Source organism: Tinamus guttatus, unplaced genomic scaffold (assembly GCF_059628265.1).
Source record: "Tinamus guttatus ecotype Peru unplaced genomic scaffold, ASM5962826v1 Tinamus_guttatus_pri_ptg000240l, whole genome shotgun sequence".
NCBI classification, from domain to species: domain Eukaryota; kingdom Metazoa; phylum Chordata; class Aves; order Tinamiformes; family Tinamidae; genus Tinamus; species Tinamus guttatus.
The window spans coordinates 5,811,598-5,838,148 of NW_028288774.1; the positions used below are offsets into that span (position 1 = coordinate 5,811,598).

The 26,551-nt window shown below is 44.5% G+C and overlaps 1 protein-coding gene across 1 annotated transcript in view; it reads left to right on the forward strand.

Annotated features, from left to right (window-relative positions):
- Positions 1-5,828: 5,828 nt before the first annotated feature.
- The window catches only part of RRAS2 (RAS related 2), a 39,653-nt gene continuing 18,930 nt past the window's right edge, over positions 5,829-26,551 (forward strand). The window contains exon 1 of the mRNA XM_088525768.1: positions 5,829-5,945. Within this exon, the coding sequence (XP_088381894.1) occupies positions 5,841-5,945 (105 nt within the window). The 5' untranslated portion in view covers positions 5,829-5,840. The remainder of the gene's footprint in view (positions 5,946-26,551) is intronic.

The following is a 26,551-nucleotide window of genomic DNA, read 5'->3' on the forward strand; positions in this document are numbered from 1 at the left end:
GTGTTGCCTTGGATGTTACTGTAGGACCCAGGAGAGTCGGGTACATGTGGCACTTGTCAGGACGTAGCCTGGCAGCTGGAGCTCCCGAAAGCTGGTGTCCCATGGCGGGAAGGAGCGGATGCCAGCTTGTTCCCATGCACTGCAGCAGACACGGCACAGGGAACCTGGCTGCTGGGCACAGCCGTGCTGCGGGGTTTGTGACAGAGCTGCTGAAGGGGCAAGGGGGATCCACACAGCTGATGCGGAGACACAAGCACTTCAACCTGTGAATCCCTCGCGCTAGTCTTGCGCAGGTGGTAGGTGATGCTGTTAGGGACATGCGCTGTGAGGAACGCAGGGATCGAGAATCTGCAGGTGTTAGCTCAGATCTGAGCCACAATCTCATGGTCCATACGTTAACAGTGACAAGGCCGAAGCCAAAGGCTCTCCAGCACCTTCTCATAGATGACCATCTCTCAGTCTGTGTCTGCCTTGGGAGCAAGTACATCTGGGACTGGTGGGTGCCCAGCTCTCATCTGAGGCGCGTGCACCACAGTACAAGCTCCTCGGGGTGCGGAGACCCCGGACGTGGTGTCGCGCTGTCCGAGCAGCAGCACAGAGCCTGCTGCTGCCACAGGCCGTGCTCAGCAGTGCTTGAGCAACCGTGTGCTCACCACCCTGCACTGGGGCCTCTGCTGTAGTCCCGTTCTGCCACCAGCCTGGGGTCGTGGGCCTACTGCAGGTGCCAAGGGCTTGTGGTGGGAGAGCTCCAAGGCACTGGGTTTCTCTCTGTGTGGTGTCAGTGGGGCCGTGGCCGGGGGCTGCCTGTGAGCAGCGTAGGAAGGAGCTAGGAGCCGAGCTTGCTTTCTGGGGCACATTGCAGAGAACGGTCGGAGCTGCAGTTACACGGTTAATCTGGAAAGAGATGGGGAAAGGTACAGTTTCCTTCCAGAAGAGCACGGCTCTTCTTGAGGGAAGTAATTTAAAGATGACCTATGGAGGGTTTTTTCTTTTTATTGAAGGCTTGAATGCTTTTGGGGGAGGGGTCTGTAGGGAAAGTCCAAATGATGTTTTTTGCTTTAGTTTTGGATTTCTTTCCTGCTTTTTATTCTAGCAATATTGAGAGATTCCAAATGCATATTTAAAAAAATCCGAGATTGGTTTCCTTGTTTTGCTAGAGGATTGCCTGAATGTCTCTGAAAAACCTGACCTGTTCACTAAATGAATGATGATGCTGCATTTTTTGCAAAACAGATTTTCCCACATGTTAATTGCTCACTGCAGTTATGCGAGTGTTAGCAAAAGCATGTACCACCAGAATTTGAACAGTCTTGCCTAAAAATCCTGTTTGTACTCAGTTACTCAGCCAGAGTTTTGCTCTTTTCTCTTGGAGTTTTGTAATTGCTTTGGGGGTACTTTAGAATAAACACATCTGAATTTCTAATCATAATAAAAAAATCCAAGCACAATTTAAAAATTATAACAAAAAATGGAGGACGTAATATTTTTTCTCTGTAGATCAATCTCAAGCCTCAGTGAAAATGGCATATTTTGAAAAGTGTCTGTGCATGTGCATGAATATTTACCACAGACCACTTTACTGGAATAGGTGACGGAAAAAAAAAAAGTGGTGAACACTTAAAAAAACATAGCTGCTTGGCTGAAAATAGTTTTACTTCTACACAAAAGCAGAGCTTAGCAGGTTTATGCTTTTTACTCAGATAGAAACTGATATGTATGTTCAAGGAGAAATGTTTTTTTCTTTTGGTTTCTGGGTGCTCATGATAAGATATAGAAATTCATGTTTTCTATACACAGCAAAAATAATTGCACAATTTATATTCTTATCCAAGGAAAACCAAACCATCTTCCTCCAAGCTGCTTGTTTAATGGCTTTGTGAAACCTAATTTCTTCCCATGATCTTACAGCCAGCAGAGTTCAACATGTGGAATTCATTAGGTCACAGCATCCACATTCTATTAGGAATGATCTTTAAGGCCTGTTTGAGCAGGGTAAATAAATAAGTGCCACCCCTAGGAACATACATTATACTAAGCTAATGGAATAAGTCAATGTACCTGCCATGCTCCCGAAGATTTTTTTTTCTGTGATAAGCCTATGAACAAATTTTATTTAATTAACTTGTTATACTCTCATAGAGCACTTTTTAGCTTTTAATGTGGCACTTACCACATTCATGTCTTGTACCTTCTAAGCTCACATCTTTGCCAGACTGCCAATGTAAAATAAAGTTCTGGATCATTTCCTCAAGCTCCCCCTGAAATCTTTTTTCTGTCACTATATAAAGCGCTGTGTTACTCTGTCTTTTGAGCTTGCCATCTGGATGTCATTCTTGATTTTGTCTCTCTTTAAATGCATATATTCAGGCTGGATCTGAAAGGATGCAGCTTCTTTCTATGTAACAGTTCTAAAAACTGTACTTTCTTTTCCATTCAGTTGTCTTTGGTCATGTCTTCTTCATCCTGTGTCTTGATATTGCAAGTTCTTCGTCTCTGGTATGAAACTTTGCAGTTTGTACCTCCCTTGGGATATGCAAACTAGCACTGCAAAATTATTTTCCTAGCTGCATGGACCATACAAACCCCTCAGCTGAATCATCTTTCCCTACCACCTTGTATCAGTCACAAGTTTCTTCTCTTCATCTTTAAGCCCCAGACTACTCAGCCTTTCCTAGGTTAGCTGATATCAAAATTAATGACATCAGTTGCTGCTTCCTCTTTTTATATTTCAGTCATAAACTTCACAGACGTGTCTATATTCATGTCTTAATCTTTGCGAAAAGATCTGTGCAACTGCTGACAATGCAGTTCTTATTGGGATCTTTGGATACAGTTATAAGCTACTGTATAAGCTCCTGTAAGTAAAATGCTGCTTGGTTATTGTTGTCCACGTCTTGCTGGTTTGTGATCACTGCCTTGTGTTTTGCAAGAATATCACTTTATTTGTGAAACTGAATTTCATCACAAAAACAAGTGTAAAAAATGTGACAGTAGTAAAAATCAGTGTTGTCAGTGAACGCAAGATTGTTGACTTTAATTTCTTTTTTTCAGAATTCAAAAAGTTGGGTGGCCACATCTGCAAGAATAGCTGTTTAAAAGGATGTATAATGAAGATGAAGAAAAAATAAAGAGGTAAAATACAAATGTTTGTTTTCTATTTATCTTTAAACTAAAGAAATCAAATATCCTGAATATCCTGTTGCAATATTTTTGTAGAGAATAGTATATTATTAGAAATCTACCAGATACGAATATATTTTTCATATCAGTTCAGTCTTAGTACCTGAGAGTACAGTTTTTTGGTTACAGTACTTATAACCAATTGTGAAATCTTACACACATACACACACACACACATATTTTAAAGCTAATACTTAACAGACTAGCAACAGCTCAATTTTGTATATCCTTTCACTTCATAGTAAACTTCATACTTTGGATTTTCTTAAGCCAGTGAACGTGATTAAGAATGAGAAGAGCTGTCCTTCTCACTTGATACTTAAATGGGTCCCTGTTTCTGACGGAGGTTACTGAGTGAGGCAAGCGTGCAAGAACTGGGGCATGCAGAAAGTAACTTGTTTCTCATAGCAGACCCATCTGCTTACTGTCAGTGTCTTAAAAGCTTCCTGGGTTAAAATTGTATCCCTTGTGTTTAATGCTTGCTTTTATGTTCCGTGACCTGGTCTACTCCTTTTGTCAGCTCAATTTTCTCTTCCACAATACATTGTGGCAGAGTAAGTCTGTGATTGTGTCTGGAGAAAATAATCCTTTTTTAAAATTTAAATTTAAATAATCCTTTGTTTAAATTTCTTTCTTCATACTATGTCTGTGTCTCTCAATTCTTCTATATGTCTAACTGTATTCAACTTCTCTGTGCTGCTGCAAACTTTGTATATCTGCTTGTCTCTCTTTTAAGCTGGAAAACCCTAGCCTATTAAATCTCTTCGTTAAAAGTTGTTCTTTATTTCTCGTCAGTCAGAGAGTGAGGAAATGAATATTGAAAAAGTGGTTTATAACAGGAGTGCACTAACCAATGGTCCTGAGTCCTAACATTCCTCTCCCCAAATAGATGTGTGAATCTTGGTAACAAAACATCCCTCTCCTCTTCCTCTCCTGTGATTACCCCATTAAGGCACAAGGTACTGGTTTGTGTCTTCTGTGCATCAAATATTTCTCCAGCCCAGATCCAGGGGCAGCGTTCAAAGAGGTTATTCGTGGTGTCCTTTCTGTTTGTACAGGTTGTTGGGTTTGTTTGTTTGTTTTGTATGTCTTTTTTTTTAAGCAAGAAATGCAGGGTAAGAATTACAAAATTCATTTTGCCAAATTAGGAAATTATAAAATTACTATTACTTGTACTTCATTGATGTAGCCCATTTATATAGAGAGAGTTGTGTTAGCTCTTAGTTAGCTCCACAATGTGTTGTTTTTCCATGGATCTCTGCATTACTGCATCAAGTAGCTAGTGCTGTGGGAACGAACCAGCTCTGTGGAGAAGCAGTCTCCTGCCTGTAGGACCCCTGCCTTATCTGTTGCAGAGCTAAAATGCACATAGATTGAAGAAAGGTGAGCTTTCTTGAGGGAATAACTTGAATGATGCCTGGATTGCTGTTGCTGTAAGGCACTTAAACAAAGCTTTTGTGTATGGCCATTGGTTCTAATTTCCTTGTTTTCTAGGTGAGAGGAGGAGTGTGTCCACAGTACACAATGTTGGCACAGCCAACGTGATCACAACAGATTGTCATTCCAGACTGGCAACAGGCTGCTCATATACGTGAGCATTTCAACTTTGTTGTTATAGCGCACCTTTAGAAGGGAGATGGAGAGGTAGGAAAGAAGGAATTTCCTGAAATAGGTATGCTGCCCACTGTTACAGGCAAAGTGTGTGCCACCCGTATCCCAGCCTGGCTACAAGGGAGGTTCCCAAACCAGCTGTCCCAGGTCAGATGTGCTGGGGCTGCTCAACACAGGCCAGTCCGTGTGTGTAACAGGTCTAATGTGATCTGGAAAAACTGACCTTGTGAAACCTGTAAAGGGCGATGTGACACTGCGTGTGCAGTGGCCATCTGCTTAGTGTTTGGGGTGTCCAGAAACATGTGGGACAGTAGATTACTGCTTTCAGTGATTTCAGTGCCCTAGTGATCTGAATAGCAATCTGCCATGGCAGAGGTAGTAGATAGAGGACCAAGGTAAAAGGACCACAAAATGCTGTCCATGTAAATACTGTTTGATATGTCTATTTCATGCCCAAGTTGAACACATGATGGCATCGAAACTAGCTTCTTTGGAGTTGCATTGTGAAGCACAGGCATATCCTTAGAGTCTGTATCATCAGCCTCGTGCATCCTACACGTAAGGGATCTCTTGCGTTTAAGCCGGTGGTGCCCTGTGTGGGGGAACTGGATGCCCTTTGTACTGCTGCTCCAGAGCTCCCCCGGTGTTAACAGGTGCCCACACGCGGGTGGGTTCTGAGGTGAGCCCAGCTTGAGCTTGAGTCTGAGTCTGAATCTGAGCCCGGTCCTGGTCGAGACGCGGCCTCGTCCCCGTGCTCCGATGCCTGGGACACGCGGGGGCGGGTTGATGACGCAACAGGAGGCGGGGCACGCTCATACATATGCATATACAATTAGCATGCCGCCGCGAGGCCCCGCCCCCGGCCGCCATTAGCGGGCGCCGCCCCGCGGCCCGCCCCGCTGCGCGCTGCGGCACGGAGGGGAGCGGAGCGGCGCCGCGCCGAGCGGAGCGCAGCGCAGCGGAGCGGCGGGGCCTGCGGCGGCCGGAGGGCAGCGAGGCAGCCGGGGCGGCGGGTGCGGGTGCCGCGCTCGGCTCGGCGCGGCGCCCCCATGGCCGCGGGCTGCAGGGACGGCCCGGGCCAGGAGAAGTACCGGCTCGTGGTGGTGGGCGGCGGCGGCGTGGGCAAGTCGGCGCTCACCATCCAGTTCATCCAGGTGAGCGGCGCCGGTGCCGCTGCTGCCGCGGGCCCGGCCCGGCGGCGGGCGGGGAGCCGGGGGCGGCGGCAGCGTGACCTTGAGGGGCCCCCCGCGGCGGCGGCAGCGCGGGCCGGCGCCCCCGGGGCGGCGGGGGCGGGAAGCGGGGCCGGGCCCGGCGGCGCCGCGGGGCGAAGCCGCCGCCCCGCGCGGCCCGAGCGGCGCCGCCGGGCCCCGTGCGGCGCCGCCTCCCGCCGCGCTGGGGGCCGCCCGCAGCCCCGCGGAGGCCGCTCGGGCAGCGCCCGCCGGGCCGGGCGCGGCTGCGGCGAGCGGCGCCCAAGGCCGCGCCGGAGGCGCCCGCGCGGAGCCCGAGCCGGGGCTGCCGCCCGCGTAACCCGAGCCCGTGGGCGCTCGCTCCTGTTCCCTGCGCGTTCCTGGTGCACGGGAGCGCGGCAGGAAAGACGCGGTGACTTGTGCGCAACAGCCTCGCGAGGGAGGGCCCTTCCGCGGCGCTGCCCCCTCGCTGGGCAGCGGCTCCGCGGGGCGCGGGTGTGTCCGTGGGCGCCCCGGTGCGCGCGGGGCGGGCGCCGTTCCCGTCTGCTCTCCTCTCCCCTTCCACTGAGGAGACATCTGGAGAGCTACGTTAACGTCTTCTGACATCGAAGCAAACTGTTGCCTTTTAGAGCTTGAGGCAATGATATTTTCAGAGAACGTTACGTTAGAGCAGCTGATCTGGTTGAAAATAGACTCGCATTTGGTTTCAGCATCTCTTCTTCAATGCACACATCTTTGTGTTCTTTAGCTGTAATATTCTGGTGAGAAGTTAGGCTCCGCAGCATAGACTGTGTAGTAACTGCATAGAAAACTGGGCGTCCAGAATCTGGTCAGTACTGGATAACCGAATGCTTAGAAAATCAGGTATATTCAGTAGGACATTCCTGACACTTAAAGAGATTGAGTTCTCAAAATAACATATTTGAGGGTGCGTTTATGCTGGAGTGGAAGTACTTGTTATGCTTGGGACATAGATAGCTGGTCAGGTGCTGTGTTTAACATACTGAGTCTCTGCAAATATGTTAGCCTTGTAAGATAGCAACTGCACAGTCTGTTTGGAGATGAGGGACTGGAACTTCCAGTTCCCTTGCTGTACTGGTTGGGTTCTTCCTTGCTTGTACAGAGAGATAATTAATTTCAGTGTCTGCTTGAGGCTGAGATTGAGTGCCATTCATACAGTACTACTGCTTGAGGTGGTATTGCCTGCGTCTTCTTGGGGGTATCTAGCTAATTGTGACAGTGATGTGTGCAGCTGGGCATGACTTTAAATCATTTTTGAAGTGGTAATGTCTTGAAAAATGTTGCTGAACGGATTTGTGAATAGTCCTTGGCCATGTTAAAAGCTTTTGGAGAGTTTTATCTTGACAGCTGGCTCAAGTTAGGGATAGGGGCTATCAGCTATGGGAGGAGTGATGTGTACAGCGCTGTCAACTTTATAAGGCCTTGTACTTAGTCTGTGTTGCAAATTTTAACTTAAGAGTTATATTCAAAGCTTGGTGGCATGTTAGACTACTGACTGCTTGACAGTATTTAAAAATATTGATCATTTTGGTGTGTGATGGAAGGTACTTATGTTTGGACAGGTCTTGAAATCAATGAACTGTTTCATTATTGTATTTTGAAGGTATAAAGATGCTATTGTTTTTATAAAGATGTGAAGGAAAAATGTGAAGTCCCCATGTTGCCTTGATACCTCAATTTACATCAGTAGCAATAAGAGTCTGCAGCATACTGGATCATTTTAGCATTTCGCCAACTGAAATCTGCTCTTTAAATAATCCATCAGCTTGGGCTACATCCCTATAGAAATAAAAGTTTTGGTTCAAGTGCTTCAGTTGATATTTGTCTTTCAGACAAGATCTGCAAACGAGGAACCTCTCTGTTTTGTTATGTATAAAGATCTCTTCAAGTAAATAGCAGGAAAAAGAAATAGTTGGGTTTTAAAGAGTAATGAGTAAACAGCACCGTAGTGTTGAGTAGAGGTGTTGAGGATGAATTATTCAATATAAGTTATTGTCAACCTGTATTAAATCATCTGTAACTTGTTCTCTCAACTGCTTAATCTTAGTCTTGCTCCTACAAAGTGATCTTTAGCAGAAAATTCAACCTTGTAAATGGAGAGGGGAAAAAAGAAGAGAAAAGCTGGGAAGTACATGCCTTTTGAGCACAGTGAGGTGCTGCAGAGTGAAATTTGGTCTTGTTACAGTACTGCCGTGTAGTTACGGATAGTAAGAGATGAGGCTCGGCGTAGATTTGTGCACCGTGGTGCCTTCCTGTGCTCTTGGTGCTGGTGATGTTATCAGGAGGGAGCCTGTGCGAGGTCTGCTGTGCAGCCGCCTCGCTAGCTTCTGTGTGGCAAGCGTATTGCCAAGTATGTTGTTTGTCTTTCAGACTGCACAGAAACTGCTCCAGACTGTTTTAAAATTGATTACAAGCAAGCCACGTGCTTCATTTTTGGAATTTCTTAGGATTAAGTAACAAACTCAGAGGGTTGCCATCCCTGAAACATGGTTCAGTGCTAGATTTGACCACATGACAAGTTTTGATGTCAAGGATTTCAGTTCTTCTGCTCCTGTTGCTTGCGTTAGAATGTGGCTCTCACCATCTTAGTCTTGAAGCTTAAAAGGGAAAGTTTTTTCTTACTGGTAGTAGCAAATAATTCCACGTTTGGACTTGCTTTCCTATAATCCTGTATTTAACTTTCTGTAAATCTGTACTTACGAATGTTTATTCTTATGCAAGTGATTAGTTTTCTCTCGCTTCTACCTTCAGTTCTCCTTTAGTATTTTCCAGTAAACCAGGGCTATGGTGGTGACAGGAGGTCAGGAGAAGACGTGTGGCTGTGAGATTATTTGTTGGTTTGCATTGTATCTTTGAAAAACTAAGGGGATTCATATGTGGAAATGGGAAAAATATTCCTTCGCTCCTTCTGAAATAAATGAAAGGGGGGAAAAGTGGAACTGAGAACGCCGTGAGACCTGAGTTAACTTCTTCCTCTTGGGAGCTACCTCATGTGCCATGTATCCTTTCGAGCCTTGTTTAGGTTTTGGTGGGGAAAACAGCAGCGTGAGCTCTGGCAATAGTAACTGTTGCCAAGGTGGACCCTTGCTGTGGTACCGAGCAGCATCTCGGTGCTGTTGTGTGCAGAGTATCAGTTCCTGAAAACTGTCCTCCTTAAACCTGCGCTGAAACAACAACGTTCTTGTAGGGAGGCTGAGTGAGAAAAACAGCATAGTGGAAGTCGTGTCATATAATGGAAGTTGTTTTATAGACTGGGCTTAGCATCTGTGCGCTAATTACTGCGTCGTAGTAAGAGACGTCACTATTCATTTGTGTTTAATTGCTTGTGACCTCGTGTTCCCTTTTCAGAAGTTCATCTTACAACTTGGGGAAATTTTAGACCACAAATTGACAGATCAAAGCTTTAGCAGTTACATGACTAGTGTGTTCTGCCTCCCAGAATCCTTCGTCGGAGGAGATAAGCGGAGCCTGTGCTGATGTTGGTGGGCCAGGATTTCATCCTGGAAATTTTATAATCATTTCCTTTAAATCAGGATGTGATATACGAACTTACTGCCGAGCAGCCTGTGCACTGTTAAGACAGGAAGTGAAGAAGCTCTAATTGTGATAAATAATCCCATCTACTCATCTCTGCAACTATAAACTTGAAATAAGCAACAGTGACTTGTAGCTGAACTTTATACCACAGTCATTTAAAATCTGTGAATGCTGAAACTAAGCATTCCTTCTCCTATTAAAAATAAATAATATATCCCAAAAGAGAGGCAGAAAACTTCTAAAGCATCTAGCAGCCAGCAAAGCGGCCCCTTGGTGGGCCGCAGGAGCTGGGTGCCTGAGCTGTGGTGAGCACACAGCTGTTGCCACAATAGCCTTTCTCCAGCTGTCGTGCCGAGGTCCCTCACAAAATACCCCACATTCCCCTCTAGCTCGGCCCTTTGTAACATTCAGGTTTCCTTGCTCAAAGGGAGAGCAGGCTAGCAGATACTTAATCACCCTCTGTGGTTTTTTAACTTGCAGTTGCCATTTACTTCATGCATTTTTTTGTTAAACTGAACAATGTAGAGTTAGTTTTAGCAGTATACTGTAAGCGTGCCACTAATGCTTCAAATAGCCCCTTTGCAAAATACGGGATACTTTTGGTCAGAAATGCTTTTCCACAGATGGGATATTCAGCCTCTCTGAAGAACATTACAGTTATTTATCATAGTGTTTTGCCTCTTTGTAGAGCTACAGATTATGTTGTGTGACAGATACATGTATTATTTTGCATTATTTTGCACTCCAGTGACTTCCAAGTGTGTACTTGTTGGAGTACTGCCAGGGGACCCTTGAGGTGGTACTGGTTGGATGTAATTCAATGCAGCCGAGTTGAGTGTAGTTTGTCAATCAACTTCAGGTTAAATATGTTAAACCCACAGTGTTCAGACTATTTCAAATGCTTAATGTAAATATAAAATATACCCCCAATCCTGTTTTGTTTTGTGTATTGATAGCATGCTCTAAGTCTTTTTTTTTTTTTTTTTTTTTTTTTTTAAGTTGTCAATTAAAAAGTCCCGTTGCAGCTGAACTTATCATATTATCGATAAGCAGTGAGAAAAATGAACAGGATGGAGTTTTGTTGTCTCTTTAACGCTTGTGTCAGACCTATGGCTAAAAACAAGCATATATGACATGCACATGGGCCATGAGGAGGATTCATATATACGTTTTTTCTTTTTTCTAAGTCGCTACTTGCTGAAGAATGCTAATTCTCTTTGATTATAAATGAAGTTAAAGGTGGGTTGTTTGGAAGTATCTTTTATCTGGGGAATAGCTGTTGGGCAAGCAAATGGGCTGTCCTCAGTTTTATGGTGGAATTGTAAAGCAGAACGGTAAAGCAGATTGAAGAGCAACAACTGAAAATGCAGCTGGCCTGGAGGGCGACGTGCTGGACGTTTGACTGAGCCCGATGCCTGTGGTCTCTACCATTTAGTACGCTGTACTTAGGGGATGTGTAAATCCCTCTGCTATTTCTAAGTACTCTTGACCAAACATTGTTCACCATCAAGAAAATGTTCTTCAAATAAGTCCATAAAACTCGAAGGAATAAAATGCCACGAATTCCAGGCTGCAGATTCACGTGGGGCTATGCCAGGGCTGGCCTGCCTACACGCGCCTTTTTACTTCGAGTAATACATTACAATCCCAGGTGGCAAAATGCAGCTTGGGAGAATGACCAGCTTAGTGTTGGCACCTACTGAGGGTAAAGGTAGCAGTGTATCAGGAGGAGGGGGAAAGAGTGGGAAATAGAAATCCTGGTGAGCTCAAAGCACCCGTGATGCCGTGGCCTGGGATAAGAAGGGCCGGTTGTTCCGTGTTGTGTGAAACTTGAACTGCGTGGCTCCTTGCTTCCTGCAGTACCGCGACCAAAAAAAGCGCTCTTGTTCGCTTAGCTGCAGATTGCAGCCTGTCCGACAAATGTAGCAGATAACTTCTGGCTTAACTTGCAGGCAAGAACGAGGCACTGGATCGCGCGTTAGCGTTTTGGTGTAACTAACGTTGAAAAGAGTTGCCACGTTCAGCGCGTGACCCCTCAGTGCAACGCGTACGCGACAGCGTGTTGGGAGGCCGGGGCGGTGCGGCTGCCCACGGGGCTGCGGGGCGCCCAGCGTGTGGTCTTGGTGCGCGCAGGGGCTGCCCGCCCGCGCGGGCTCTGCGGGCAGCGCGGAGGCAGCGCCGAGCAGAGCGGGAAGGGCTCGAGCCACGGTGCGACGCGGCAACCTGCCGGAGCAGAGACACCGTGTGTTAATGTACCTGCGGCACAACTGAGCAGCGCTCCAAGGCCACCGTGAGTTCTGAATAGCGCTTTACTTTTTAGATGCCAGGCGTTCCTACTTTGGGAAAGCGCTGCGAATTCCTCAAAATAAGTGCACTTCCTTTTAGATATTTTAGCCGAATTTGCTGTGGTGAGGTAGCCCCTTTCAGCGCATTAGCCCCTCGTGGCCGTTGCTTGCGCGGTAGGTCAATATTGACATACCTTGCGGTCCTTGCACAAGGAGCGCTGGCGCCGCTTCCGCGATGACGCGCTGCCGTGCCCTTTGCGCCTGCAGGGATGAATAGGCCGCGGCGGGCGAGCAGGGCTGCTCCTCCTCTCCGTGCAGGAGGAGAGGCTCCCGGCTCGCGTTCCGTCTGGGGGCAGCGCGAGCTCCGCGTTTCGGCGGTGGGAGCCGGCAGTGGCCTGGCTCACTGCAGCTCTCGTACTGTGGGGGAGCTTCGGAGGAACTCAATGGTTTATATTTGCATAGTTTAAAGATGTTTAACTTGTCTGGATTTTCCAGAAACATTACTAGTACTAAAAATGTTGCAACATAAATCCTTGAAGTACTAAGTACTCTGAAGTAAATACTAGCTTAATTAAGTAAAATACAGTGGTAGTCTGGCTAGCTAGAAAGGCCCACAGAAAGCCTAGCTGCCTACTAAGTTATTCACTTTCCAGGACTAGCCTAATATAACCCAAGTGGGTAACATCTCAGTTATTTCTAGCAGCTGTTGCAGTGGTTCAGACAGCTTAACTGCTCTGATTTGGGGTCCTTATGTTCTGCTATGACCATAAGTACCCAGTAAAATGTAATATTCTAAGTAAAGGCAGCATTTATTTTGTTATCATTTTAAGATGCTTGTAAAATCAGTATTAAAACTGCAATCAGAACTGTAATTGCTCTTCATTTTTTGACTTTTCTTAATTGTTTTGCATATAATGTGTCCCAGTCTAACCTAAACAATTTTTTATTGAAGGGGGTAGACTGAGTTGGGCTCTGATTAAACAGTTCAATCACAAATGGTGTTAGTGGGAAGCAGTGTTTACCAGACAAAGCTGCTGGAGCCTTGTTTTAAAAAGTTGACAGATGCACAGTGGTAACCTGTCATTACATATTTGGTGAAGCGAACAGGATCCTAGATGTGGGCTTGTTCACATATAAGGAGGGAGTGAAGCTCTGTTTACTTGCTTTGAACTGCATCTTTCTAACTTTGAGAGATACACGCTCTGTGATCTGGAACAAAATCTTTTTCTCAGCTCCCTTTTTATGTTCTTTACTGTTTTGACCCTGCCTGGTTCACTGTGCAGCTCAAGTTATTTGCAGCTTGGGTCTCACATACCCTGTAAACTGCTTTGGATGAATGGGTAATAGGAAAGACAATCCTACTTTCCTCTATTTTGTAACATAACCACTTGACGTAGGTAGCAGATAAAAAGGAGTTAGCAGTGTTTGCTTTGCCTTGTCCTGCTCTTCTCCAGGGACACACCATATGTATGTTTAAACTATTCACATAGCCTACGCGTTTGACTTTGGCACTTAGGTGTTTGATGCGTATTGCTGCTTTTTGATGGAGGTACCATAAGATTAAAATTACTCTTTTTGTAGGTTGTTTGCTTTCACTGGGCAGCTTCTAAAGGGATTGGGGTAGAATGCAATGCACAGAGTTTTTACAGTTAAGTTAAAGGAGGGTAATGTGTTCATGTTTTTAGGTGCTTGATCTCGCAAGTCATCAAGTGCTGTGCACAGCACTGCTGCTCATTAAAGCAAGATTATGGTTTCTTATCAGTCTCTGATAAAAGGCTACAGAATTTGCACTTTAACTGCCTTGGAGTATATGCGGGGCCTCAAGCCGAAGCTGAACAAGGGCTACTGAGGAGGGTTTTAATGCACTTGTCTAGTTAGGTCTGGCAGTGCCTTAAGTTTCCAGGTTTGGATGGCGATGCTGTTGGATGGCGAGTTTTGCAGAACATACAACTGTGCAGCCGCACGGCAGGAGGCGGTAGGGCCGTGTGGGCAGAACAAGCAGAGGTCTAGCTCAGTGGCTCCTTATCTTCGTGTTGCTTGTGGCAATGGGGAAAGTCATAAAGAAAGGTATTGAGAGTGCCTTTCCAGGGCCTTATATAGAGGCCATCAAGCACATGAAGGAGAGTGAGTGCTGCATGTGACGGCGCCAGAAACATGAACTGGTCGGCAGGTAGGAGCAGTGCAGCAGAGAAATTCCAGTGGCTTGAAAGTGAGGCCAAGTTGATAACTTCTTCGCCCTTTAATAAAGGGCCAGCCTTGGAAGGGAGCTGCAAGGCAAGGGAAATAATATTTTTATATTTCAAAACAGAACAGGATTTTGCTGTAATGGAGGCTTTAATTTGATAAGCTAATATTACCAGTAAGGAGGAATACTCTGCAGGCCCCCGAATTGCCGCAGCAATTGTACCAATATAGCTATTTACTCCATCTAGTTCACTGAAGCTCTGAAGCACTGAAGTTAAAAATAACCACGGAATGTTTTTACCCAGGATGAGTTACCCTGTATGGTTCACTGTGCTGCTCTGCAAACAGCCTCATCTCTCCGTAGTGCTACTTTAACCAAACCTGCACCACGTTCTCTGCTGGGTCGAGAAGCTGTGTTCAAACTACAGTACGTGGTGAAACTAGCTGCTGGGCAGCACTTTAGGTGGTAACAGGCTGTGCAGATGTACTCTATTAAAGACATAAAGACTCTGTGTGCCTTAGTAAGCAACTAGATATTACTGCATAAAAATGCTACAGTTAAGCAAAAAAAAATGAGTGCAATAATGAGTGAAACGTTCTACAGCAGTCTGGGTGCAGAAGATCTATGAGAGGTTTTATTTCTCAGCTGAGTTACCTTAGATATGTGTTCATAACTGCCATGTGTGTTGCATTCCTGAAGGCTTTTAAAAAACAAGAAAATAAACTTGATTCCTCTCCTAAATGAGTAAGGGAATTATTTTTCCAGTACTGTTCTGAGTACTTTGCAACTGTAGTCATTAAAAATGTTGAGTCACTGGTTATGTTTGTTAGGAAAAGGTGAAATTTTTATATCACTGCTGTTTTAAGATGTTCATTTTCAGCCTTTCTAGCAAAACTAACTTGCTCAGCTCAAACCACAGAGCATCTGCGGATATCCCAATTTAAGCAGGTATAAATGCATAAACCTGCATATAAATCTGAGTATTATTTCTTACATGGCAAGTAGAGTGAGGAAGGGTGCTAAATCTGTGTGAAGAATCTAGAGTCTTTGGATGGAGGACGTCTCCTAATAGAAGATATTTAGCATTTCCTATGTAAGGAATTGAGATGAGATTACAGTAATATGTACTGTAGCTATGGGTGTTTCGAAATAGTACATCCGGAGGAGTATTTCTTCATGTGCCTTTCCTTTTAAGAAAGTTCTTGGTAATCAAGGAGAAAGAGTAATTGTTGATAGTGTGCTTGTTTATGTGCTGCCAGCCCTACTACTGAAAATACGTACAAGGTTTTCCTCTACTAGCTTGCACTAGCAAGTCCTTGTGAGCAAAACCCAGTAAATAAGCAAGTGATGTTTACAGGATTTTGGCCTTGCAAGCTCAAATCCAGCGCTACTAAGAACGCAATTATCAGTTTGTTTTTAATTGTCTTGTAATCCCAGTTGTTCCTTAAGATTTCTACTAGTGGTTTGTCTGCAAAGTCCTCCATAAACTTACTAGCCTTGCATGTTATTCTCCTGCTTTCCCCCCAGACCTCTCAGAAACTTGACCACATTTCCTGAGATGTCCAAGACACAAATGTACGTGCTATACTTTTTTTTTTTTTTTTTTTTCCCTCTTTTCTGTACTCTGACTTCTCTTTACTGATGCTCCTCAGTAACGTGAGTCAAGTTCTCACCTTGCTGGGAGTTCTCAGGCTGAGGCTGTCTTTGGGGTGGTCCAGTGTTGTGGGTGCAGTGTCCATGATCTCGGAGCCCCGGCACAAGAGCTTTGCCTTTCCGTGTTGCCCGAGGAGCGTGCTCTTTCCAGGTGCTCAGTTGGTCAGTGGTCATCTAATAGTCATTTGCAGTGCCATTATTTCAAAGCTGGGAGCTTTCACGTGCTCAGTGTCTGACAAAATAATGATAGGTTATGCAATGGCTCTTAATCACTTCCGTCTGCTAGCTTCTATAAGGTTTGTCTTCTGAGTAGTGAAAAGACAGTTTGTTTTTCTGATCCTTGTGAGTTTGAGGATGCTTGGGAATTGCAAGACTTGGCAGTGCAAACTGCACTGATTGGCTTTTTTTTTTGAGGGGGAGACTGAATTGAAGCTCATTCTTTCCTTCCAGCTGTGTACACCTGGTTAAGTGCAAAGTCAACAGGCAAATTGGAGCCTCAAAGGTCGTCCTCAGGTGTCCGCATCGCGAGCCACTCACTCTGCTCTTCACTCGCTTTATTCCCCAGCTTGTTTCTGTGCATACGTACTTATTAACTGACCTGTTTTACATGTAGGTTTCAATTTGATATTAGGCATACGTGGTGGTCAGCTACTAAAAACTGTCATTTGAAGGTCAGCTATACCAGGAATAACAGGTATTTGGCTGATCACTTGCAGTAATCTTATGAAATAATTGCTATCGTTGCTCTTATTTTTATAAAGAAATTCTGAAAAGCCTGTCCTGGGAACGAAAATACGAAATCTTAAAATTGGTAATACTAAGGATGACTCAGCAGCACTCAGTGCTTCCCTGAATTCAGAAAACTTAGCAACGGATTATTGCATGAAGCAATGTTCAGACCCTCATGTTGGGAAATATTGCATGCAAGGTCAGAATTCTTTGCAGCATTAGGTTTCATCGGTTCGACTTGTGTGTGCCAGGTAAAGCATTTCTGTAAAGCTGGCTGTGTCTTGTCTTGTAATGCGAGCATATGGAAATGACAAGTCTTAAACTACAGAAACAGCACTTCTGCCTCTGGAGGGTGGGTTTCTCTGCCCAGGGGGATGCTGTTTGTGGCAGTGCAGGTGAAGCAGGGGGATCCTGTCCTGCCTTGCTGCTTTAAGCTGTCTCTTACGAGAGTGTCACCACGTGGCCATGCTGCTGCCTCATCCACTGGTGCAGGTGCTTGTGCTTCCAGGTGCCTTAGGTCTAGGAGTTTCTTTTCACAGACTAAGGAGAAAGTCTCATTAAACCTCTGTGTAGCCCTGCATGTTGTTCAACAACTTTGCTAACTGTTGGTGCCATTTTGTTTTGGACTGTGCAAGTGATGGTACTGAACTGCCAAAGTACAGAACCTGAGAGCTCTTGTCTTGTGGCTTGATTGCTGTAGGGACTACCCTTTAACCTGTTTTCCATGCCTGGGTTGTTGGAGGAGTGATGGTCTAGAGGCATTCTACTAAAGAAATCATCAAAAGGGAGTTGTGCTATTTAGTGTGCTTGGCATGGTGCAGCGTCAAATGTTGTATTAAAGCAGGTCCTCAGCATGAGGACCATCAGCAGATGGTTTAGGAGGCTTCTGCTTGTGGCAGCTGCCCAGTTCTTAACGTCCTCAGTTGCCCTGGTGTGGCTGCCTGGGGGCCATGCCGTAAACGCGATCCCCACACCCCAGGCATGACTCTTCCTTGGACAACGCCGCTGTCCCGCTCGGGCAGCCGCGCGTGCCGGCGGAGGGCCCGGGCAGGCAGCAGCCTCTTGGGCAGCGACACGCACGGCGAAGAAGCCGCGCGCCGCACCGCGGAGCTCGTGCAGCCGGCTGCGCGCGGTCCCGCTCGAGGTGCAGAGCGAGCCCGCAGAGCGCACAGGGCGAGCGGGAGGCCACCTGCAGAGCGTCTCCTGTGCTAAGTGATGTGCAAGTCCTGCTCCCGTCTGGTACGGGGGCACACAGCCGGGGCCTGTCTTCATCCTGGCTGTGCAGGGCGGCTCCCGGAACAGGAGGGCTGCCTTCGCTCGCGTTGAGCCGGGAAGGTCACGGTGCTGCGCGGCGTCCAGCGCCTGTGGTCTCGCGGCGTGCGCGAGGGAAGTCGGTGCATGCACATCGTCGGCACCGCGGGCCTGGGAACTGCCTCAGCGCCCTCGCCGGGGAGCTGGTGGGCTCCCCAGGGCACTGCTTCCGAGAGCATCGCTGCACGGGGGCGGGCAGGCGTCTGTACGCTCTGAGTGTTCAGAATTTCATGGGGATATTTAAAAACTCAAAAATTTCCACATCCCTGTACCCCTGCAGTAACTGTAGAATGCATTTTATCTCCTTTGGAGGTGCTGTTTTCTTCTGCTGCCTAGAAGTTTTTGCACTTACCAGGGTGGATATGGTGTGTGTCATGTTATCAGAGGACTTGATCTTTTTTTTTTTTTTTTTTTTTTTGTCTGTGAAACCACTTTGAAGTCATGTGTTTTATAAATGTTCGTGAACTTAATTATGTTTGTAAAAAGTCAAATATCTGAAATCACTTGTATGGGAAAAGAACATTTACAGCTGAAATAGTGTCCATCCTTGTCCCATATTATCTGCTTTCCTCCAAGCAGGTTACATTCCACACATTTTTAGTAGTGGTTTCCCCTCCTCCATAGCTGCTCTAACTTGTTTTGTGGGAGGACTTGATTATTTAGAGTGACACTCCAGAAGTCTTCTCCCAAAAAAGAAACTGATTAGGATAATAGAATTGTTCTTTTTTTTTTTTTTTTCCCTACCCCCATGTGTGTTTGTAATACCCAGATTCAAGGTATGGGCAAAATTTAAAAATAATCCTATAGTAACTTGAGGTCTGTGTAAGTATGATCTATGATCTTAAAGTCCCGCAGAATTTGTATAGTTGAAACTTGGGAATTTTACTTAAGATTTAGGGCTTTAGAGGTGTGGAGTTTCTGTTTATTTTTCTCGTGAAGAGCTAAAATTGCATGTTGAAATTCTGTGTTCTATGCATTTCATCAATTACAAATATTCATAAGTTTAAAAATGTACAAAAATAGATAAATTCCTTGCAATTTTTGAAAAGATCTCCCCTCAGAGATGCTGGCTGCCTTTCTGGATAAGGAAAGGGATGGTGATTTTAAGCAATTTGTTCAGTCTGGTTGCAGAAGATGAATAATTTAAGCTACGGGCACCTGCTTAAGACTAGATGATTGGGAATTAGCTTTGTAAGCTAAATAGCTTATGATAAAACTTGAATGTAGTGTGGTGCATAAGCTTCCACTGCTTTGTACTTGTGAGTACTTTTATGCTAGTTGAATGGTTTGAGAAATTTAAAGCATCTCTTTCAGATTTCTCAGTGTTAGTGGTTATTATGAAATGCTAATGAAATTGCTTAATGCTGTTCAACCAGACATTTACAATTCGTTGTCATTTCGTTCTTGCATGTTTTTTCATACCTCTCTTTAGTGAAGAAGAGTATGTAAAGTGTACTTAGTGAAAGAGACTCAAGTTGCTTTACTCTTCTGGATGAATTCCCATGTGTGTCCTAAGTTCTGTCTTGCAAACTGGACATCTTGGGGTTGGAAAGGTAACCTTTTGTCAGTGTCTGTCACAGTACCTTGTGTGGACTGATGCAAACCAGTGACAACCTACTATCCTAGCAGTTGGCAAGCATAGAGATTCATAGGAAGATAGTCCTAGATTTGCTTTTATGTCATGTCTTCAGAGTGTGATGATCGTTTCTGAAACCTGAAGCAGGTAATTCCACAAGTTTGAAATGCCTGCAGCCTATTTAATTGTTTCTGATAACTATGAAAGGTTGCTTTTAATACACAGGAAACAAGTCAGGAAAACTTAGACTTAAATGGAAGCACTTTATAATGCTGGAAGCGAGCTCAAAAGAAAAAAAAAATCACTTGCATTGAATTGGTAGCATCCATTCGACTCCTATAAGCATTTAAAATTAGCTCTGCGCATTAAAAGCTGACAAAAGTCTGTGGTAGAAACATGTTGTTTAGAGATGTTCAGACATGGCTAAGTAAGAGTTTAAAAAAAAAAAAAAAAAAAAAAAAAAAAAAAGATCAGGTGTCCTAAAGGCTTTCTTCTTATCCTAGTGATGTGCTGGCTGTCCTGGGACTTCACCTGTGATTACTGGAAGTCTGAATCACACTGAATAGTCTATTATTCTAAGTATGATGAAGTTGAAGAACCTGTTTCTAATCTATAAAAATGAGAGAAACTAGCGTGCTTTCCTGTGGTTTCAGTGCAGAAGGCTGGTTACTTGTGCATTCCACGCTCTGTTTTCTCTTCACTGAATGCCTTTACCACAAGATCACTACTCGGCAGAATAGGGGAGCGGAAATAGCAGTAGGTTTTTAAAAAACAACACCAAAACCCTCAGATCAACCTTCATGCGTTCTAAAACCTTCTTCTGAAAGTAAACAAATTGACGGTCTTTGCTCACCGCTCAGACATTTTAAGGCAGCATTTATTGTGTTGCTGCCTCTTTACGCCTTTGAACCGAATTTGCTCAAGAAAAGCAGGAGGTGATGGCCTTTGCTGTTTGCTGGAAGCTGTGCTTTGTTGCATGGGCCTTTCTGGTCAGGGAAGAGTACTGTGCAGTGCAGTTTAAATTCAGAATTTCCTGTAGGGGAGAGAATATGCCTTCCTTTGCGGCACCTTGTTTCCAGCTGTCTTCCCCACTACATATATAATAAATATATTTTCCCAAGTACAGCTAGCTTATAACTAGGGGGCTGCAGCGCGTATCCTATATACATTTCATGAGTTGAACTCAGGTAGTTTCTTTATCAGTTTGCTGACTTTTGCTGAATATTGACTTGCTTGGGGAGGAGAGAGCTGAATTTGTCTCATTTCTAATGCTTTTCCTTTGGGATTACTTTATGCTACAAAGCTCTTGGATTGCTTTCCTTCTCGCCCTTCATATGGGACAGCTAATTCCCCTCTTGCTGCATCTTCTGCACTGCAGCACCCAGTGCTACTCGGATGATGCTGGGCAGGGGTGCGGTGGGGAAGAAGAGCAGGTTTGTTTCCAGAGAGCATTCGCTTCCCTCCTGAAAAATCTTATGGGACCAAACAAATGCTGTAAACTTATGTCTTAAAACTGATCATGGCACTTGACGTGTTTGATTTGTTGCCTTAAGCCTATAAACAATGTGGGACTTCCTGGCAAGTTCCTCCTAGCCCGTCCTGTTAGTTTGGTTCGCACCAGTTTAAGCTTCCTCTCTGCTTGCAGTTAGATGAGAATATTGGTGTAAGTACCTTAGAGGGGTTTTTATGGCACAATATCTCAGTAATGAAGAAATTGCCGACTTTGGACAGTGGCTGTTCACTGACTCCCTCCTGAGAGAGGTAGCTTATTTCTTTCGAGTTTTGGTTCGACTTAGTGATTGTAAAATCAGATATTCAGAATAGCAAGTAGTGTAACCAAATGGTTTTAAGTGAAGAAATAGGACTAGCATGAACAGATTATTTTTCATAAACCATTGTCTTTCCTCAATTTAATCATCATGAAATATTTGCACCTTCATGGTTTAGCTTATGTGTTTGCTGATGCTTTCATGACCTCTATTGAGAAGACTTGCTCCTGTGTTTTGCAGAGAGCGATGCAATGCTCTGCTGGTGTCTGTAAAGGAATATTGTGTAGAGAACTCATCTTGTATCCTCTGATGTAAGTTAAGTAGATCAGGTGATCTGTCTGTGCCATTTGGGTGAGGAGCAGCTCGTAAGTTTAGAAAACAAGTTTATTTGAGAAGTTATGTAAATTTTGGTAAGAATGAGAACACATGGGGGCAGAAGGGAAATCACCTTGCTGGAAACCCCCTGAAAAAATTGTTTTACTAACCATACAGTATTGTAAAACCCAAGTGTCTGAGTGTACATTTTAACTTAGAATATTTGAATTTCTGGCTTTTATGAAGCCTAAAAATAGCATTTGAACCAGTCTTGAAGATGGGCGGACCTGGTCAACATGGGTGGGATAGAGCTAAATGTTTTAATCTTTCACTGATCTATATCTCTTATTTTCCTTTAAAACTTGAAAACTGGTCAGTCAGTTGAAATATAGCTTGTATTTTATTCAAAACAATATTTATACATCTTTCTTGCACAGAAAGTCCACCATCAGCTTTCTATGCGAGGTCTCTATCATGGGCAAGGGAAAAATGGAGAAAGGAGACAGAGGATTCATATTTCTCTCTCTCTCTCTCCTTTTTTTCTTTTTTTTTCTTCTTTTTTGGGGCGGGAGTGACTTGATTGTCTTGAGTCCTGTGGATTCATTCCTTAGGCTCCAGAGCACTGGCTTCAGCCTGCAGGAAGAGCAGCCCTTGGGCACTGAATGAAGCCCAGCTTGCTGAATGAGGAGTTGCTTAGGGCAAGCGGCGCCGGCAAGCGAGAGATGGAAGCGGCGACAGGGAAGGCTGATGCTCTCACCCTTGTGCTATTGCACCATCTGTGGCTGCCTTGGTGTCTGAAGCCCTTGTGCTTTGAACAGCAAAATCCAGCACCCGTAGAACCAGGAGAAATCTCTTCACTGGAGAGAGCAGGTTTTCCCTGAGCGTCTGGCTCTTTTTATAGAACTAAAGGTTGAATAAAGCACTGTTGCCTTTTTAGTAGCTTATGCACACTTCTGAATGACACAGTCCAACCTTGTCTAAATTAGTCTAAATGTGATCTTTAAGCTGTCCTTCCCCTTGGAGCAACCTCAGCAACAAGCTGTGGGTAGAGAATTATTTTGGAACTTGCTTTAACATAGTCTGAAGAAGAACGTGCAAGATACTGGTCCTCAGTTTCCAGTGACCCCGAGCTCTGCGTGACTTGTCAGCCAAGAGCTGCGAAACATGCAAGCACTTTTGGCTCAAATTCTGAGTTCCCTGAAGAATGAGGGTTAGTCTGCGATGTAGTGTTTTAGGTAAATTATGTTTATATCTGTTGCTTAAAATCAACTCCATCGTGGGAAGTGATGCTGCGCAGTGTAAAACTACTCCAGTCTTTTATTTGCTGCCTTTACTGCTACCATAAATGGCTGTACTGTAAAAACATTTGTTGAGAGCTTGTGGTGTTGGATTATGTAGAGGCTCAGCTGAATGTTTACTTGCAGCTTCTTGATGTGGTTCACAATAGATGTGGCTTTTCATGGTGTGAAAGTAGGTATTTGCAGATAGAACGGCATAGTTTGTGGCGAAGCATAGTGTTTGGAAGATGTTAATATGAGAGCAAGGCTGCTAACTCCTGCCTTTGCATATTATATTTCTGGTTTCTGTTAATTGAATGGTGATGATGCCTTGCGGGAGGTGCAGTTGCTTAAGTTATAACAATACTTGGATTTGTGGATAATTGTATTCTCACTAGGGTAAAATAGTTCTTGCTGGTAAGGTCATTGATTTTTCCAAGGCTAGAAAAGCCAATAGTTTGGATCCTCCAGCTCTGAAGATCATATGAAATATGAATCTAAATGCTGTTAATGCTGCAAATGTTAAGTAATGTTGATTATCCATATTTTTTTTCCATTCCATGCAATGGCTGTGGTAGTTCAGAGCAAAAACTAAGCTCCCTCCAAGTTTCTTACACGTGCTGCAATTTGGGGTGATGCTGACTAAGAGTGGTACAGCACCTGCAGGTGCAGAGACGAGGGGGAAGAAGCATTGCGGTTGGTTTTAGTATAAGCAAATGTTTTGCTGGTAAATATGCTTTTTTTTCCCCTTTTTTTTTTTTTAAGATGAAAAGTAATGATTACTTAAATGCATAGACTGAATTCTGAAGACAAATGCTTTTTGTTAAAACTTGAACATAAGCATGCTTCCAATTGACGTTGTCTCTTTTGACTTCAAAATCCAAAGTTGCTATGGCTGGAAATTCTGTCCGTGCTTAAAAGAATTTAAGTTGTGCTTCACCTTACCTGAGAATCTCTTCCCTGTAGGTGGGCTGGGAAGGTGCTCTCAGCAGGTTGGTGCCTGGAAGCACTTCTGCACTATGAAATCTTGCTCATGTGTCAAGAACAGCAACTGTAAAGCCACTTGGCAGCTTCTGGTTCGTGGAACTTGAGCCTCTGCATATTGCACCATGTATAAGTTGTGGCAATATAGGTTATTTCTTCACATTGTGCTTTTAGAGCCGTCTTAATTGGAAAGATAATTCCACTCGAGAGCTTGCTGTGGTCGGTGTGCCTAGTGAGCCCTCCTGGTGTAGATGTTCCTGCTCTGTGGCAGCCCCGCTGCTAGGGGTGGGCTGGAGGTTGGGGGAGCAGCGGGAACGCGCCCACGGCTGCTTGGTGAGGCTAAAGGAAGGAGCAGCCCCGGCTGCTTCTCCAGACACCTGTGTCTGCCCTGCTCTCGTCACGTGCCACGTGATTCTGGTGCTGACCAGAGCTTGCACACCCTTCAAAATAACTCGGGTGAAATAAATACTGCCTGTTCAAATGTTAGGTAAGCACGAGCAATACACCCGGCGGGGGGACAGGGCAGAGTGTGCTACTTTGTAGGTAAGCTTCAGGGGCTGATCTGCAAATTCATGAGCTAAAGGCAACCGAGCACCTTTGTGCCGCTGAGGTGTACTGGGTCTGAGAGCAGCATAGGCATGTCTGTGATCTTCCAAAAGGAATAAAACTTAGCATAATGTTCAGATTCACTTGTGAGACACTTAGTCATGCATACAAAACAATATCTTTCAAGACTTCATAATCAAGAGCTGTGGTGCTCTTTTATCTTTTTTCCTTTTTTTTTTTTTTTTTTTTTTTTCCTTCCTCTCCCTGGCTACTTAGGAAAAAAATTGCTTACTCTCCCCAGTTGGAAGTATAATTCCCTTGTTGGTACTATTTCTACTATGAACTTTATCTAGTGTCTCTACTTCAAAAGTTATAGTGCACTAGGCTTAATTTCTAAAAGATCGGAAAAGAAATACCATGTTTTCTATTATATATCTGCAAATAGCTCTAGTGTGCTGTACTCCTGCAGCTTATGTATGATGAGAAAAACAGTATGAGTTACATTGTTGTCAGATGTGAAGGAGTAATAAGTTAAATTTATTAATCAGCTGCTGATGGCAGTAAGAGAGTAAGTCCCATAATGACTATGAAGACACTTTCCAGAGATCAGCTTCACTGTGAGCACTGATTACACTAGAAAGAAAAATATTGCACTTGACTGGGACCCAAGATGGAAAATATTATTATTTTTTAAGAATAGCTTGTCTGGTTGAAGTTTCATTTCAGTTACATACTGTAGGCACTTTGAGCTCTGTATTTTGGATTTCTGTTTTATTTAAAAAAAAAAAAAGTAGTGCTATTAGTTTGTACCTTCTTTTTTTTTTTTTTTTTTTTTTAATGGAGCAGTGATGTCTGCATCTGTGGATGTGGATTAAAACCAATCAGTTGTAATGATTTAGGCTTTTCAGCAAGCATCATCCACTGTCATGTTTTCAAGTCAGCTTGTAGCTCTGAGATCTGTCTACGTCAGACATCCCTGCTGAGCTGGGGTAGGATTTCCCGGTTCGTGCTTGTAGCTGTGTTCACAGATTGTTTGCTTCGGTTTGACAGTGATCAAGCTCAGTGTGTTTTTTGCCCTGTGTCTGAATTGACATGGGTAAAGCCCTGTTCAAACAGGCCCGTAAAGCAGAGGGGCTGCTCGTGTGCCTTGAAGCTCCCTGATGCACGGTCTCTGCTGCTCAAGTGCCTGCACGGCCTGTCGGACCTGAAGAGATCCCCTTCCTTCCTTTTCACTCTCCAGTCAGTTTAACCTGATACCTTAAGTTAGAGACGAGGCAAAAACAACCCAAGGCTCTAAGTTTTTGTTGTTTGGGTTTCTAAATTCCAAAATGAGGTAATGAATACCTCTGCATTTGTCTGGGTTAAAAACCTGCCTCTGAAATATCAGTCTCTTGACAAACTTCTCTTTGTAGAGAGGGCACTGATTTTGCTGAGCTTATTGCTGGACTCTAGGAGCTACTGGAATTAGGTGCTGTTGTCTCCTTTTCATTAAGTGCACGCACCTTTGTGCATGCTCAACATATAAATGCCACTTCTGAAAGCAAAGGTCACGTGGAAACGGTATTTCAGTCAACCAGTATGAATTCTCCCTCCACCAGAGGTTTTGCTGCTTAGCCACGGGTTTCTGAGGACCCATTTCAGGATGCAGAAAGCACGTGTGCGTGTTGCACAGCACAGCGTGGTGGCGGGATACAGTGGTGTGAAATACCTGGGGCTGGGGATGGCCCGTGCTCCAAGCTGCTGCTCGGCCTCCGGCAGTGCCCGCTCCATCCCCACCTTGTCTGGGGCAGTTCCCAAGCCCTGCCTCTTCCAGGGCGACGCAGGATAGGAAAGTGCCACGTCAAAGGTGCTCCTTATCCCTACCCTCGCTTTTCCATTGTGGATCTGACGGCATTGGGGGAAAGGATATTTCAGCATAGCTAACCTGGCTGAGGACTTCTAGTAGAAGTAGATGAGCAAACAGCACTAACTGCTAAGTTGCCATTTCAGCACCTTAGCACTTTATGGCATTTTCAAAGCTCAACGTTTATAATGATTGTCTGTAGGCTGTGAAATGCATCTCAACAGTCCAGTCTCAGGCCAAAAGGCCTGAGTAAATACATAATTTGGCCTGAGTAAATACATAATTTGAGCAAATAAAGCTATTTGAGCTGTGCTTGTCTTCTGACGCAATCGTTTGTATTAGATTTAAATGCTATTTTATGCCTTCTTACTAAATAATGAGCTTCTAATGATCAGTCAATAAATCTGGGAAAAAATGCTCCAGACTCTGCTGAGGAAGCTGAATCCTCCCACGCCTTCATGTTGGATGTCGTCCAAGTTGATGTTTAAAAATTCCACAGGGTTAACTGTGGTAATAAGAGAAGAAATTACAGGACAGGACCG